This window comes from Caloenas nicobarica, chromosome 5, assembly GCF_036013445.1.
Source record: "Caloenas nicobarica isolate bCalNic1 chromosome 5, bCalNic1.hap1, whole genome shotgun sequence".
Classification (NCBI taxonomy): Eukaryota; Metazoa; Chordata; class Aves; order Columbiformes; family Columbidae; genus Caloenas; species Caloenas nicobarica.
The window spans coordinates 39,718,797-39,732,249 of record NC_088249.1 but is presented as its reverse complement, the minus strand read 5'-3'; the positions used below and the strand labels follow the sequence as shown (position 1 = coordinate 39,732,249).

Below are 13,453 nucleotides of genomic sequence, written 5' to 3'. Positions count from 1 at the left end.
TGACAAAGACATGTAAGTATTGCAACGTCCTCATGTAAGTAAGCATAACCATGAACAAAATCAAATAAATCTGTTCAGCTGAATAAAGTTGTGAAGAAAATTCAAAAATCCTGCAGACAGTGACTTGTTACGAGTTCTAATATTTTACCATATACTGCGTCTGGCAGATAAAAAGTATACTAACTGCTTCATATCAGAAGAGGGGTTTGCCCCGGAGTGGATGATATTATACTACTTTACATTTCCATGGAGTGACAAATCACCTTCCAAAAAGCAGATTCTGGATTCTGGGATTTTCTTCATCAGGCGACCCATGAAGAACTCACTACCAAAATCTTCTGCACGAATGAAGGCGCCATATTTCGGGAATCCTACCTCGTAAGGAGTGAATTCCACCCATTCTGAAAGAAAAAGCACAGGACAGAGTGATTACAGCAGCGGAGGCAAAAATTAGTTGAAAAAAACTTATGATTTAGCCAGATTAAGGCAGACTTGTTTCTAAGTAACACACTTTGCAAACAGACATTTATTCACTGTACATTTCACAGTGTTGAACATGAAGAGTGAATTGTCCTCTTCCATCTAAATTTCCCTACAAACTTTAGATCTCTGAGGTTATTTAGCAGGTAATTTTGTGATAGTGTCCTCCATCATCCTGCTTTTGATCCTGAATGTAGTTGAATACACTAAGACATTCAAAAATTCAACTATTAAAATTCTGCTCTAGATTGGCCCTTTAAAGGACTTGTGCAGTGAATGGATTTCTTTACTTTGTCCTAAATTGACCCTTATTGCAATCAAACGTTAAATGCAATTCTGGAGCGTTATTACCTCTAAAATCCTGGTCGCTGATTTTGTCCTTCACATTGAGAGAGAGGTAGATGGGCAGGGGATTCTGACCCTGATTTAGTGCCTGCTGCTGATCTGTGAGCTTATGGAAGTCCTCCTGTTTTGAAGAAGGACAGTAGCTGAGGACAGTTAGATGACAAAAAGAGCCTCCCACTTCATCTAGGCCTGGGCTCTGACAACACAGTGCGGACCAGGCTGCCTACTAGGATGTTTCCCCCCAGTTTAGTTCAGAGAGGTGCTATCATCCCTAACTCTGACACTCCCCAGCCCCAGCACTTCAGCACACAAATAGTCCTAAGTTAAGTTCATATGCTGAAAAAAAAAAAAAAAAAGATATTTCAGTGGTAGGAAGAAAACGTTGTTCACATTATTTATTTCAGGAAAATGTCTGGAAATATTTGAACAGCACCCTTGGCATGAAATATTTCATTCAGAAAGAGTAAGTCATGCCCTGATTGCCGAGAAAATCATCTGTTCCTCAGGCCTGTGACAGAGCCAAGCCTCAAACAGAGTTAATATTCCGTGAGCCTTGACCTTTACTGCTTCTGCTGTGGAGCATCTTCAATAGTTAGGCAGGTTGGAAAGGGCAGGATGGTTTGGGAGCTGTGCCAAGGCTTGAGAGGGTGCTGAGTTCAGATCCTCCACAAAGGAGAGGTGCAGGTGCTCCTGCTCACCGGGGCAGCCCTTGGAAGGGCAGCTGTGCCACGGGTGCCAGCGGGCTGCCCTTGGGCTGTGCCGGTCAGGGGACAAGGCTGTGTCTCTGCAGGACACTCGCAGCTCCCTGCTGAGCCGCCCCAGGGGTTCCTCTCACTGTGCTGTGCTCAGGCAGTGGAAATTTGGATGTGTGTGGAGGTGTTTGTGTTAGAGGAGGAATGTTTTATCTTTCTTAAGTATAAATGGCCTATTGGGAAGGAAATATTCACAAATACTAAAATAGAGCCTGAACATTGCGTTTTGGTGGGAATGTTTACAGAGTGTGACATAATCCTATTAACAACTCAGAGATGCTGTCTTTGGGTTTGTGTTTGTGATTTTTCTTTGCCTTGTCACACTGTGCAGTTCTTTTAAAAGACGAGCAGGATTTTCATTTATATTTTTACAGGTGAATTGATTTAAAAGTTTTGCATTATTTCTCTTTAATCCCACCCTTTCTGCACCAGCTGTGATGTTAAGATCTGCATAATACAGCCAACAGACACAAAGAATGATACCACCAAGGCACATGCTTTAGGCATCTATCTGAAAAACAAACAAATAGACAAACAAGTGAAAAAACCCTCTTCTGTAAGAGTGGTCAAACGCCAGCATATGTTGCCCAGAGAAGCTGTGGAGTCTTCACCTTCAAAAGCCCGTGGCTCAGGGTAGCCGGCTCTAGCTGTTGGACAAGATGACCTCCAGAGGTCCCTTCCAATCTCAACCACTTTTTGATTTGCTCTCTGCCCTCATCTCTATATTCACTAAATATGCAAATCTGAAGAGAAAGGTGCTGCGATTGTACCTTTTCATGGAACATGGTTTCAATGATGAGTCCCCATAGATCTGTGAAACATATCTGATGTCCTTCCTGTTCCCTCTGGCATAACTCTTTCAAATAGTATTTCAGACGATCAGGGGCAAAACAAGACAAGAACTTATTTTTGAGCACATGCTTTCGAACATCTTTAAGTGTTTCCTTAAGATCCTTTTGGGACCAGTCAGGATCTTCATACAAGTTTGACATAGTCCTAAAAAAAAAATAAACACAAGGAAAAATATGAGTTCTGAACCAGAGCTTTGGGAAGTTACTCATTTTTCATTTACATGAAAAACACGTGTGTGTGGTCCCATCCACATGTTTAATTAGGACTGAATTAATTCCAAATGCTGGAAAATATGCGCTGAAGGAAACAAGAAAAATACACAGCAGAAAAATAAAATCCTTTCTTGACAGTAAAGATGATACGACTCTTCAGATCACTTACTGACATCATAAGTAGAAAATTCCTGTGAAGACTTTGGTTATCATCTTGGTCTTACCATGTTGTGCCAGATAAACCAGTGATGTATGAGACACAGTCCAAGACATTCAGTTCCTGCACACTGAGAAGGTGAGCGTACATGGCTGTCAGAGCTCTGGTTCCACCACCTGTTGTCATGATTGCCACTATAGGTACCTGTTCAATCCCAAAATACATGCATTTAGTGACATGGTCTGAGAAGGAAGGGAGACATCATTCATTAGAAAATAGAAAGTTACAGCACTGATAAAGTAATAAAGATGCTGCATGCCACCAGTCTGCAAGGAGAAGAAAAACCCAAATTAATAATGGGGCATAGAAAGACCAAGAAATACTTCATGTTTCCTCTGCCAAGCAGCTGTGTATTAAGACATGGAATCCATCATCTCAAACATGTTTTCAATGCTCTATAGCAAAACAAATAACACAGACCAGCAGAAAACTAGAGGGAATGGTACCTCCTGCCATCTGAACCAGATTTTTATTAGATGCAATAGACCAGAAAATGTAGGTTCTGTCTCACAGTTTCCATGTGAGTAATAATAACCTCTGTGTTACTGAAGTTTACTAAAGCTTATTCCTACTGTTGCATAGTTATTTCACAGTCCGTAATAAATATATCATGACTGATGGGTTTAAGAGCACAGACCATTTCGAATTCCCTGAGACCAGAGGCTGGTGACACCATCCCCTTTTACAGTTGCCAGAGGGAAAGAGAAACCATAGTCACTTCACCTACCACATGTGTACATACAATACTACGTATGCAAGTGAGCTGCAATTAAGTCTTCCTGTGATGATAGACATCCAGTGTCTGGCAATCTTAGGAGAAGGATTAATCCATAAATACGAATTTGCTCTGTTAACAGTAAATATAGCTACCATGCACTGGGGTGAATTCATCTCTCGTACAAATCATCAGGGTACTCGAGGGAGATTGTTCTGCAGGGAAGGATGGGTGCCTCTACATCTGGGGGGAAGGAAATATCCCATGGCTTAGTGCCACCTTTTAAAGGCAGGATCTTTTGTGTGAAAGGCCCAGATGCACAAAAAACCACCACTAACAAAACCCCCACAAAGCAAAACAAAAAACCACCCCCAAACCAAAAAAACAAACCAACCCCCCCCAAACCCGACAAACAAACAAACACACAAAACCCCTCAACAACCTGCTGAGCTCAGTTTAGGGCAAAACGAAGAAAATTTGTCATTTCTGCATCTGAGTTCAGGCTTCACAATGCAGCCGTGGGAGTACAATTTAAAAAGATAAACCCAGTTTTTCCCTGTCTTGGACTCTCTGTTACCATTCGCATTTGCCAAGCAAGCTGCAGCAGATGCTGAAATCAGACTGGCAGCAAGCTGTGCTCACGCAATGGGAGCCTCAATACTGGCACAAAAGGCACAACAAAATAAAGTCCAGTTTGAACTGTGAGGGAAGTAAGTGCTGAATCAATGCTTTAGATCTGTCCAGAATGACTATGAGGCTGAAAACAAGTTTTGGCTTTGGTCCTGAGAGCACCTAATCCTTCCCTGCATTGTTGTGCAGACTGCTACTCAACACCAAGCTATATCTTGTAGTAACTAGGGCTACAAGTTTTTATTAATGTTTCCTATGAGTACTCATTTCTTCCCTAGAATAGACAAAAGAAGTCAGCCATAGCTTGCACATGCAATGTTACCCTGTTTCCAGGAAAACGGGAACTGAACACAAGTGCTATATTTTGACACTCAGCTGCAGAGAAAACATATAATAATTATGTCTCAGATACCTCATCCTCCTGCAAGTCCTCCTCCAGCTGGAGAATGTCCTTCAGAGCGGCTGCAACCACCTTCTTCCTCTTGCGAATGAAATCCTGTTCCTGGGCACACAGGTCAAACCCCAGCCGTACGTCTAGGTCTTCTTGGCTGGAACAGAGGATCAGGTATCTCACATCGCATTTATAGTCTAATGCAGCATTTTAATCGCTTCTACTTCATAAACAGACAAGCCTTCACCATCAGGTCTATGTAAAGCAAAGCAGGAAGAGATGAAATATTTGAGTTTGTTCCTGAAGAACACCGGTATGTCTTCCTTTGAACTGAGAGGATTTCTTGTTTCTTGCCAAAGATCCCTGAAATCAAATATAGCTACAATAGGATTGTTCCCTTTCAGACGTAAAGCCAAAAGCCCGCAGAGGGCAGTGTGTTAAAGGTGGCTTTCAAACGCACCTTCAGAAGTTGTGCAAACTTCCACTGACACCCGAAAATCGTGGGCTGAAGTTGTGGAGTTTCGTGTTTGGATGTTTTTTTTGTGTGTGGGTGTATATAGTCATTTATGGATATTTATAAGCACTACAGTTGCAGTTTGGAAGCTGCTGTGAAAATATTTTCTTAGGTGTAGTAAGGAAGAAGTTTTTAAATGACAGCTGTAAACTGTATGTCTATCTCATAGCATATTTACTGAAAATAAACAGCATAATAGAAGATGCACCTGCTTTTGTAAGGGAAGAGGACTTCCTACATAACGTAACATATTAATCTTGTAAATTTTTACTAAGGCCTTAACCATATCTCAAAATACACAATGTGTTTCCTTGGTTTAGAAGTAAGTAATCACTTGATTGAGTTAATTTGCATTTATCTCTTTGAGCAGACACTAAAAAATAAATGCAGTTACATTTATTATTTCAAATTTTTATTATCCTAGAGTGACCAGGCACTCTGACTTTGGTCTTCTATTTTTTTTCTCTGACCCCAGGAGGCAGAATGGTTTCTTTCAATTAGTTTTGAAATGCTGCTTTTATTGCATACCTGCATTTGGCAATACTTTGTAGATGCATCAAAGAGTGTCTACAGTGACCCTTAGCACGTAATTTTTATTGCAGCATATATCAATAGAAGATTGTCATGTTCTTTATAAAACCCTTTCTTAACTCACTGTATAGTCCCATTACATGAACTCATCAGCACTGAAAATCTCTGTATTGTGTACTGAGTCCATTTTATTTCATAGTCTGAAATGAGGATGAACCAGGATTCTGGAGGAAAAGCAGTAACAAAGGAATTGGAACTTGATTGACAGCTATCCAAATTGAAAGAACTGAAGGGCAAAACACAGAATGAAGATAAATGAGATTATCTTACCATTTTTTCACCTTAAAGTGCAAATCAAATTTCCTGTGCTGAAAATTAAAAAGGTAAAATTATGAATATGGGTATTTTGTTTAAAACAGTCTTTTTCCCCCACTCAGAATGAGACATAGCTCTTTTGGGTCATCATAACATCTACAAAGCTCTGAATTTCAGCAAACTGAGACTGAGAGATAGACTCCCCTCTCAATGTTTCATTAGTACCCAGAGATGTGCACCGATTTAATAAATTAAGACTTTGGTATTATCATCTACAGTCTGCATTTTCTCTGTATAGTGAAACTCAGGTGTAGCCTGTGCTGGCACCACTTAGCTACACAAATAAATAGCAAAAGAGCTGCAGCGCTACACCTCACCTTCCTGGAAGGGTCCACCATTAAACACAGGTCTTGAAAACTGAAGTCTCTCCCACAACAACGTGAGATACAAGAGGAAATCAAAGAAGCTGAGCGCCCAAAAAGTACGGCACAGGTTTGCCAGGCTGCAGCCTCCCCACTCTGTCCCAGCAGCACCCAGTGACCTCCAGCCTGGCTAAGGACACGGACAACAGAAGGAACACGAGCAACAGCCAAAACATCTTTCTTCTTCCTCCTCCTAATTTTATTTTGCTCCAGATGATTTACTTAATTATGCATCACCCCAGATTCGAGGGAGATGAGGAAACAACTGGCTCTGTATAAAGGGAGGTAGTCTTTGGTTTCTGCTTCTGGGGAACCAGCCGCAATTTTTAAAAGCTTGCAAAGGATTTCCCACGGCCGGTGGACACTTACCTCGCCAACTGCTTCCCACTCAGAGGGGAGCGACTTCAGAGGGACAGTCAGGGGGATGCTGCTGCTCCTTGCTCCGCATGACACACAAGCACACTGAAAAGGAGCACGGAGTGCTTTTTGGTTAAGACAGAAGGGCTCTCCTCTTGCTGCCTACTCATACATAAAGGTCAGATCATAGGGCTGTCTGTGTTGTATACCATGTTGTGGGGTAACGTACAAAGCTGGGAAGCCTCCTCTTCTTTGTGAGTACAACGTCCAGGGAGGGTTGCTTGTATTTGGCATAGTGGAAGAAAGTGGGATCTGGGAGAGGGGAGTGGGAGTCACGGCCCATTGAAACTTGCTGGGTTTCTTCAAAGGATCCTTTCACTGTAAATGTTAGCTCATTCTCTAAAACAATGAGATAAAATGCACACAAAAAGTTAATTATAATTGCAAAAAGGAGAGAAAGGGAAAAAAAGAAGCAAAAGAAAAAAGAAAAAAAAAGAAATGAAAGGAATGAAAAAGAGCACTGGAACAGGCTGACTGGAGAGGTTGTGGAGTCTCCTTTTCTGGAGACATTCAAAACCCGCCTGGACACATTCCTGTGCGATCTGCTCTGGTGAACCTGCTTTATCAGGTGGGTTGGACTAGATGATCTCCAGAGGTCCCTTCCAACCCCAACCATTCTGTGATTCTGTGAAAAGGTAGCACTGAACAAACCCCTTCTCCACTTCCGTTGTATTTCAAAAGCTGTCTTCTGAAAGTGATCCAAGACCCAAACATTACAGATGGTTGTATCTTTATAATGGGCTGAATAAGAAGCCGGATAGGAGTGTGATGTGAATGGCACTGAATTTTAGACTGCTGCGTTTCTATTGCAGATGCATCATGACACAGTGAATGCAACCAAGTACTTTGCATTGTAAATCATCCTCATGCCAGGCCAAATAATGAGCAGCAGGAGTTCTCAGTCCCCTAAAATAAGATCTGACTCTGCAGCAGATGACCCTATTTATATGAAGAGATCAGCTAATCCTGCCAGTGTGTGTTATGCATGATCTGAGATTGCCTACCAGATCCAGCCCCTCAGGGGATGTGGGCAGAGGAACTTCTAGATTCTGGATCTTGATCAGGGTCAGGCGGGAGCCAGCTGCTGAGTGGCTAACCCCTGCAAAAAATGAGGTGTTTCTGTGCGGATGCAGAAGTCGAACCGACAGAGATCTCAAGGAAATTTAAGGCCATGCACCATTGCACTTAAGGAAGTAAACTTCTTCAGGGTTTAGCAGTACTACAGCAGAGGTTTTTCAGGATCTCAGCTTGGAGTTTCGATACCTTCTGTACAAGCATCTGATATTGTTTCTAGTCTGGCACAAGGCTCCCCATGAAGTCAGAACCCTGAACCTATACCTGCTGCAGAATGGCTGGTGTTTCCTACCACAAAATTTTCACAAATTGCCTTAGATGTGGTCAATTAAGCCTTAGTACTTGGATGATGCAATTTCTAGGTGTTGTTAAAGAGGTAAAATCACTAATATTCAGTTAAAGAATTAATAAACTTACCTGAAAAACGCTTCTTTTTCATCTTGCTGTCCAAGTGTACTTCCAAGCAGGCTACTTCACGGCACTGGAATAGACGTGATGAGGGCAGAGAATTAGATTACTCATCCAGCCAGCTCACCATCAGTGCTGGCAGGTGTTGGAAAGCTCATTGTAGGAAGAGTCAGTGCTTGAATGTGGGTCCAACTGTGTTGGAGACTTCTGCCAGACACAGTGAAAGTGAGAATTAACTTCATCATCACATGGGAAGATGGCACTATGTCAAACACATTGTAATTTTCAATGGCTGCAGATAAAACAAGGGAAAATGATAGCAGTCTGAAGCCACCTCTGAGGTCATGGTGGCCTCCTCAAAGATAAATTTCCTAAGAGAAAAAGTATCACTAAAGAATGAAGACTTGCAATGTTTCCCTCACTGCCATCATAGTCAGCTGAGTTAAGGGATGGTGTGGGAAAGAACAAGAGAGAACAAAGCAAATAATATTTTACCACTATTGCCCCATTTGTGATGACAGTTTCAGGAAGATCCCAGCTAGAAAACAAAACCAAATAGCATGTAATTTATAAACAATATAATCTGGATACTGTCCTGAACAGGACACATTTTTCTCTCTTTTTTTTTTAATTTGCTCCTTCCTGTTCTTTGTGGATGTATGCTCCCTTTTCACGAGATACCATGTAATTGCCTAACAGAAGTTATTCAATTGCAATAAAGCACCTGGAGAGTTCTTGTAACAGGCTTAATAGCACGGTTGTGTCACAGATTAGGTAGGAACATTCTCCTCAACCATGAGCTGCCCAGAGAATTCTCTCCAGAAAATCTATAGATCTACTGCAGTGGGATTTGGCAGCCCCAGAAAACAACTCTGAACTATGCAAGTAATACATAAATTTTAAGAGAAAGTCACAATTTAAAATTATGAACTAATTTTCCACATTGTGGCATTTTCCTTTCTTACAATCATTTGCTGATGCACACATTAAGTTTGGAAAAAGGGCAAATCTGGCTATTAAGATGGTGCTGGGTGTACAGGTTTGCCTGCACTGATGCACCACTCCAAGCTGCTGCTCCCATAATAATGGGGTTTTACTCACATGCTTTCCAACACAAACTCAATTTCCAGCTCCTCCCCCATCTGAAAATGAAATTTAAAAAAAAAATAATGAAGCATTATGCATGTGCAGAAGTTTGCAAAGTGACCTTCATTTTTGCAAGCAGTTTCCTTTATGGTTTAATAAATATCAATTTTTTGTTTTGTGCTTGATATTGTCAGCATTAGAGGACAGAAGTAGCTTTTTCTTGCACAAGGGAAAGGAGGTTTCAGTTGTACTAACAGAACATAGGGTGTTTGGTGCTAACAAGTCTCCCTAGTCAACCTTCATTTTTCACACTTTCTTTCCTGCCAGCTTCCATGTGCTGGACACGATATGCTGAGACTTAGAGTTTAGTAAAATATTGTGGAAACAGGCTATTTCCCTGTCATCGTATTGTTTTTCCTTTTATAATGTTTGTGAGAATTAGAGAAACTCTGCCGTTTTCTGTCCGATTATTGGAAATGCAAAGCTTCTCTAAAATTGCTTCTGTTTTGGGGCTTGGGAATTTGGCTATAATCTGTGCCAGAGGAAACTGATAGGAATTTGAGAAAGCCGCCTATTTTATCACTGGTGTGCAATTTCCAAGATTTTAATAAATTTTGTTACATTCTGACTACCAAGCTGGTCCTGGTGGTAAAAGACAGAAGAGACAGCACATTCCTTTAATCAGAGGGTAGAGAATAGACATAAAGATGTACTAAATATCTCACTGAGCTCTTACCTCTGGATTTAGTGGGAATGCCGTAAGCACTCTTTCCCCAAGGGGGATTTTAGCTACATCAAAAAGTACAATCGCACGGTCATCATCACAAATTATGTCATCGTCAGAAACAGTAATTTCCAGAATATTCTGGGAAAATAAATGAAAAATGTCCAGTTCGTTAGCATATACTCAAGAAGCATGACATCCTGTGGCTCTTCCGGGTTCGGTGCCTGCTTTACAGAGAGCAAATAAAAAAATATTGATGACAAAGTGTCACAAGGAAGAATAAGAGTGTAATCTCCTTTATAAGAAATAGCTTCTAGTCTCATCAATTAAGGCCAAACTGAGATTTCTCTTGGATGAACTTTTATGCTTTTAAGTAGCTTTCACCAAAAATGCAATCTTTTAGGAAGGAATATAGTTAGCAAGAATTCCTATATTGTCCCTTATCAACAGCAGCAATAGAGGTCACTGCATATCAATAACTACTTTTCGATGTACTTGGGCTTTCCACTTTCAGCCACTTGTTCACAGGTATTTGAGTGTAGTGCAATTATCAGCAGCAAACTGAAGATCTTAATCTTACTAGAATTTAGCAGCTTCCTGGCATTGATATGCCCTTGTTTCACGTACTTTCAGGGAAAGATATGTTCTTTCTGTGACAGTGTTGCTTTATATATTAATTTCATATTTTCTTTGTGTTGTCACTATAATTGGTTCCATCAGTGTTCTCCAAGGAAGTCATGCTCACATTACCGATACATAAATAATAACTATCTATAAGGAGAGAAGTGGATTACAGCAAAAGCCAAAATTGTTTTGCTCCAACTTACTAGAGGAATTTTAAATAAACTCAGAACAGCATTAGAAAACAGGACAATCTGTTTTGGGGTAAGCCGAATTAAGCTACATAGAGATGAGATGAAGAAGAGAGCTTTTGGTTTATGTACCTTGACTTGTCTCTGTATCCGGAAGTAGAAACTTTCATTCCACACAGGATTTCTGCAGTTTTTGATGGTTTTGGTGTGGAATTTTTCATCTGAAGAAGTTGGCAACCAGAGGCTCACGTAGCAATCAGATTGGCTTACTATAGAAACATAGGCACAAAATATTTGGCAGTGGAAGCACAACACAAGAATTGGAGGCATTGAAATGCTCTGTAGCTTGAACAGGGCTGAGACATGGTTAGTTCTTTCTGATATTTATTGACCAAACCAGGAAGATAGAAATGACACAGCTAGATAAAATGAATTCGTTGTTCATCACAATGCTATTTTTGAACGAGCAGCGTATTCAAATAGCTATGCGCAATCATATAAATTTTTTAAAAATGCAGTCCTAGCCAGTGGATAGAGCAACGTGAATAGCCAGGAGTCTTTTATTGTGCCTTATCAGCATTGTTTCAGCTCTCTGAAAATTTGTCAGGAGGAAAAACTGTGACTGATACAGCAGTGAGTGAGTCTCAGGCCCTGAGAGATATTGGGTATAAATCATCTCTGTGGCAATTTAGCTTTGTGAGAAACCTTAAAAGAATCAGGTTTGAGTCTGATTCAGATAATGTATGTTTGGCATACCTGGTTATTAACTCTTCACAATGGAAAATTAATTATTGCAGCTACCTAGAGCATTGTCTCCTTAGGTGGGGTAGGAAGGGAAATGCCTACCAGCAGTACAATTGCTTTTTCAGGAGGTCAGTAGGTAGCTGGAGCCTTTTCCTGGTGTTTGCTGATGCCTGAAAGACCTGGCAACTGTTTCCTACTCTACATCTCTTCCCAGGAAAAATGAAGTGCCAGAAAGGATTTGGATCTTGTGGATGAAGGGAGTGAGCCTGCACTTACTATAAGGGATCATTTCCCATACATCATGAACCAAGAAAACACCAGAGATTCTCAGACCTTGGACAAGAACTGGAAGATCTGATCCATCTTGTTGTGTAAACACAGCTGTTGGTGAGAAAAGAGGAGAAGAGGAGAAATCTGGTCCCATGACAGTCAATAGAGATCACTACCTCATGAGTAGAGACACAAACACCTGCTACCTGTAAGGATGGCACAGGTCTTGAGTCAGTTCCTCAAGGTTAAAGAGGAGCTAATCTTGGTTTCTTTGCTCAGGATATCAGATATACTCCTTTAGGATATTTTGCCTAAATATAAGCTGTTGCCTGAAATCCAGAAGCCCTGTGACTGGAACATCCCCTGAGGATCATGCCTGTTGGGCCGGGAGATTCCCAGCTAACTCTTCATGCTGAATCTGAAGGAATTTCTTGACACTGTCAGGAGTTTTCCCTCATGAAGGATGTAGGTTGCCTTTCTATTGGAAATTATTTCCACAGACAACATTTCAGTGCCTCAGATTTTTACATAATCGAAGTGACAGGGTAATATATTGACTTTGGCAATTACCAGTATAAGATTCAATTTACCATGTGTGGGAGCGCTGTGATTACCAAACTGTCTGATAACTGAAACATCTCCCCTCACTGTGCTGTCTGATGGCCTGTCGACCTGTGGCATACATATCCAGTAGTATTGCTGGCTCTGATCTATGGAGTTTCTCAAGAGCACATAGGAAGCCTGTACAAAAGCCAAGAACCAAACATGGCTTCAGGCCATTGCCTTTCATTAATGCACTTATCACTGCCAATCTTGAGTTTTCCAAAAACATGAGTCCAGCGTCCCCAAAAGCACCAAAGTGGTTGAGATGGAACGTACTTAAGAAATGTTAAACTGATCTGAGACATAATTTCTCTCCATTTCGGTTTCTGGCCATTGTAGGGTACACACTTCCATATTTTTGCTGTAGTTGCAGAGGCCAATTCTTTTCCTTTCTTCTTCTTAATGAAAACCAAGATTTCCTTTTTAAAATTCAAGCTTTAACCACACAGTATATAAAACAAGACTTGTGATAGAATTGAGAAAGTTGGCAGTCCTAAAACTTGGAGCCAAGCATGAATGAACAACTGCAGCATTTATGAATGTCTTTCATTACTGTTTGATCTGGAATTTACTGATTTGCTGGAGTATTTTCTTTGACAAAGCATTTTCATGAGGCTGCTTTCTAAAATTATTTTTCCATATGTGTGTTGCCTCTGTAAATACTTATTTAAAAGAACCTATTTACAATTCCCTGTCAAACTGATGAAGTACAGGCTAGATAAATGGACAGTGAGGTGGATTAAAAATTGACTGAGCCGCCAGGCTCAAAGGCTTATGATCAGCAGCATGAAGTCAATCTGAAGGTCGGTCACCAGTAGGGTACTCCAGGGGCTGATACTGGGACCAATGCTATTTAACATCTTTATTGACAATGTGGGTGACGAGACAGAGGGCACCTTCAGCAAATTTACAGGTGGTACAAAACGGGGAGGAGTGGTT

The 13,453-nt window shown here is 40.9% G+C and overlaps 1 protein-coding gene across 1 annotated transcript in view; it reads right to left on the bottom strand.

The window, feature by feature from the left end:
- LOC135989935 (cytosolic phospholipase A2 epsilon-like) overlaps positions 1–13,453 on the bottom strand; it is a 37,932-nt gene that overhangs the window by 9,217 nt on the left and 15,262 nt on the right. The window contains exons 4-16 of the mRNA XM_065637065.1: positions 11,030–11,166; positions 10,098–10,226; positions 9,377–9,417; positions 8,771–8,813; positions 8,285–8,348; positions 6,963–7,132; positions 6,746–6,838; positions 5,970–6,007; positions 4,616–4,751; positions 2,866–3,002; positions 2,348–2,573; positions 832–946; positions 264–401 (exon numbers count right to left, since the gene is read on the bottom strand). Coding sequence (XP_065493137.1) covers positions 264–401; positions 832–946; positions 2,348–2,573; positions 2,866–3,002; positions 4,616–4,751; positions 5,970–6,007; positions 6,746–6,838; positions 6,963–7,132; positions 8,285–8,348; positions 8,771–8,813; positions 9,377–9,417; positions 10,098–10,226; positions 11,030–11,166 — 1,467 coding nt within the window. The remainder of the gene's footprint in view (positions 1–263; positions 402–831; positions 947–2,347; positions 2,574–2,865; positions 3,003–4,615; positions 4,752–5,969; positions 6,008–6,745; positions 6,839–6,962; positions 7,133–8,284; positions 8,349–8,770; positions 8,814–9,376; positions 9,418–10,097; positions 10,227–11,029; positions 11,167–13,453) is intronic.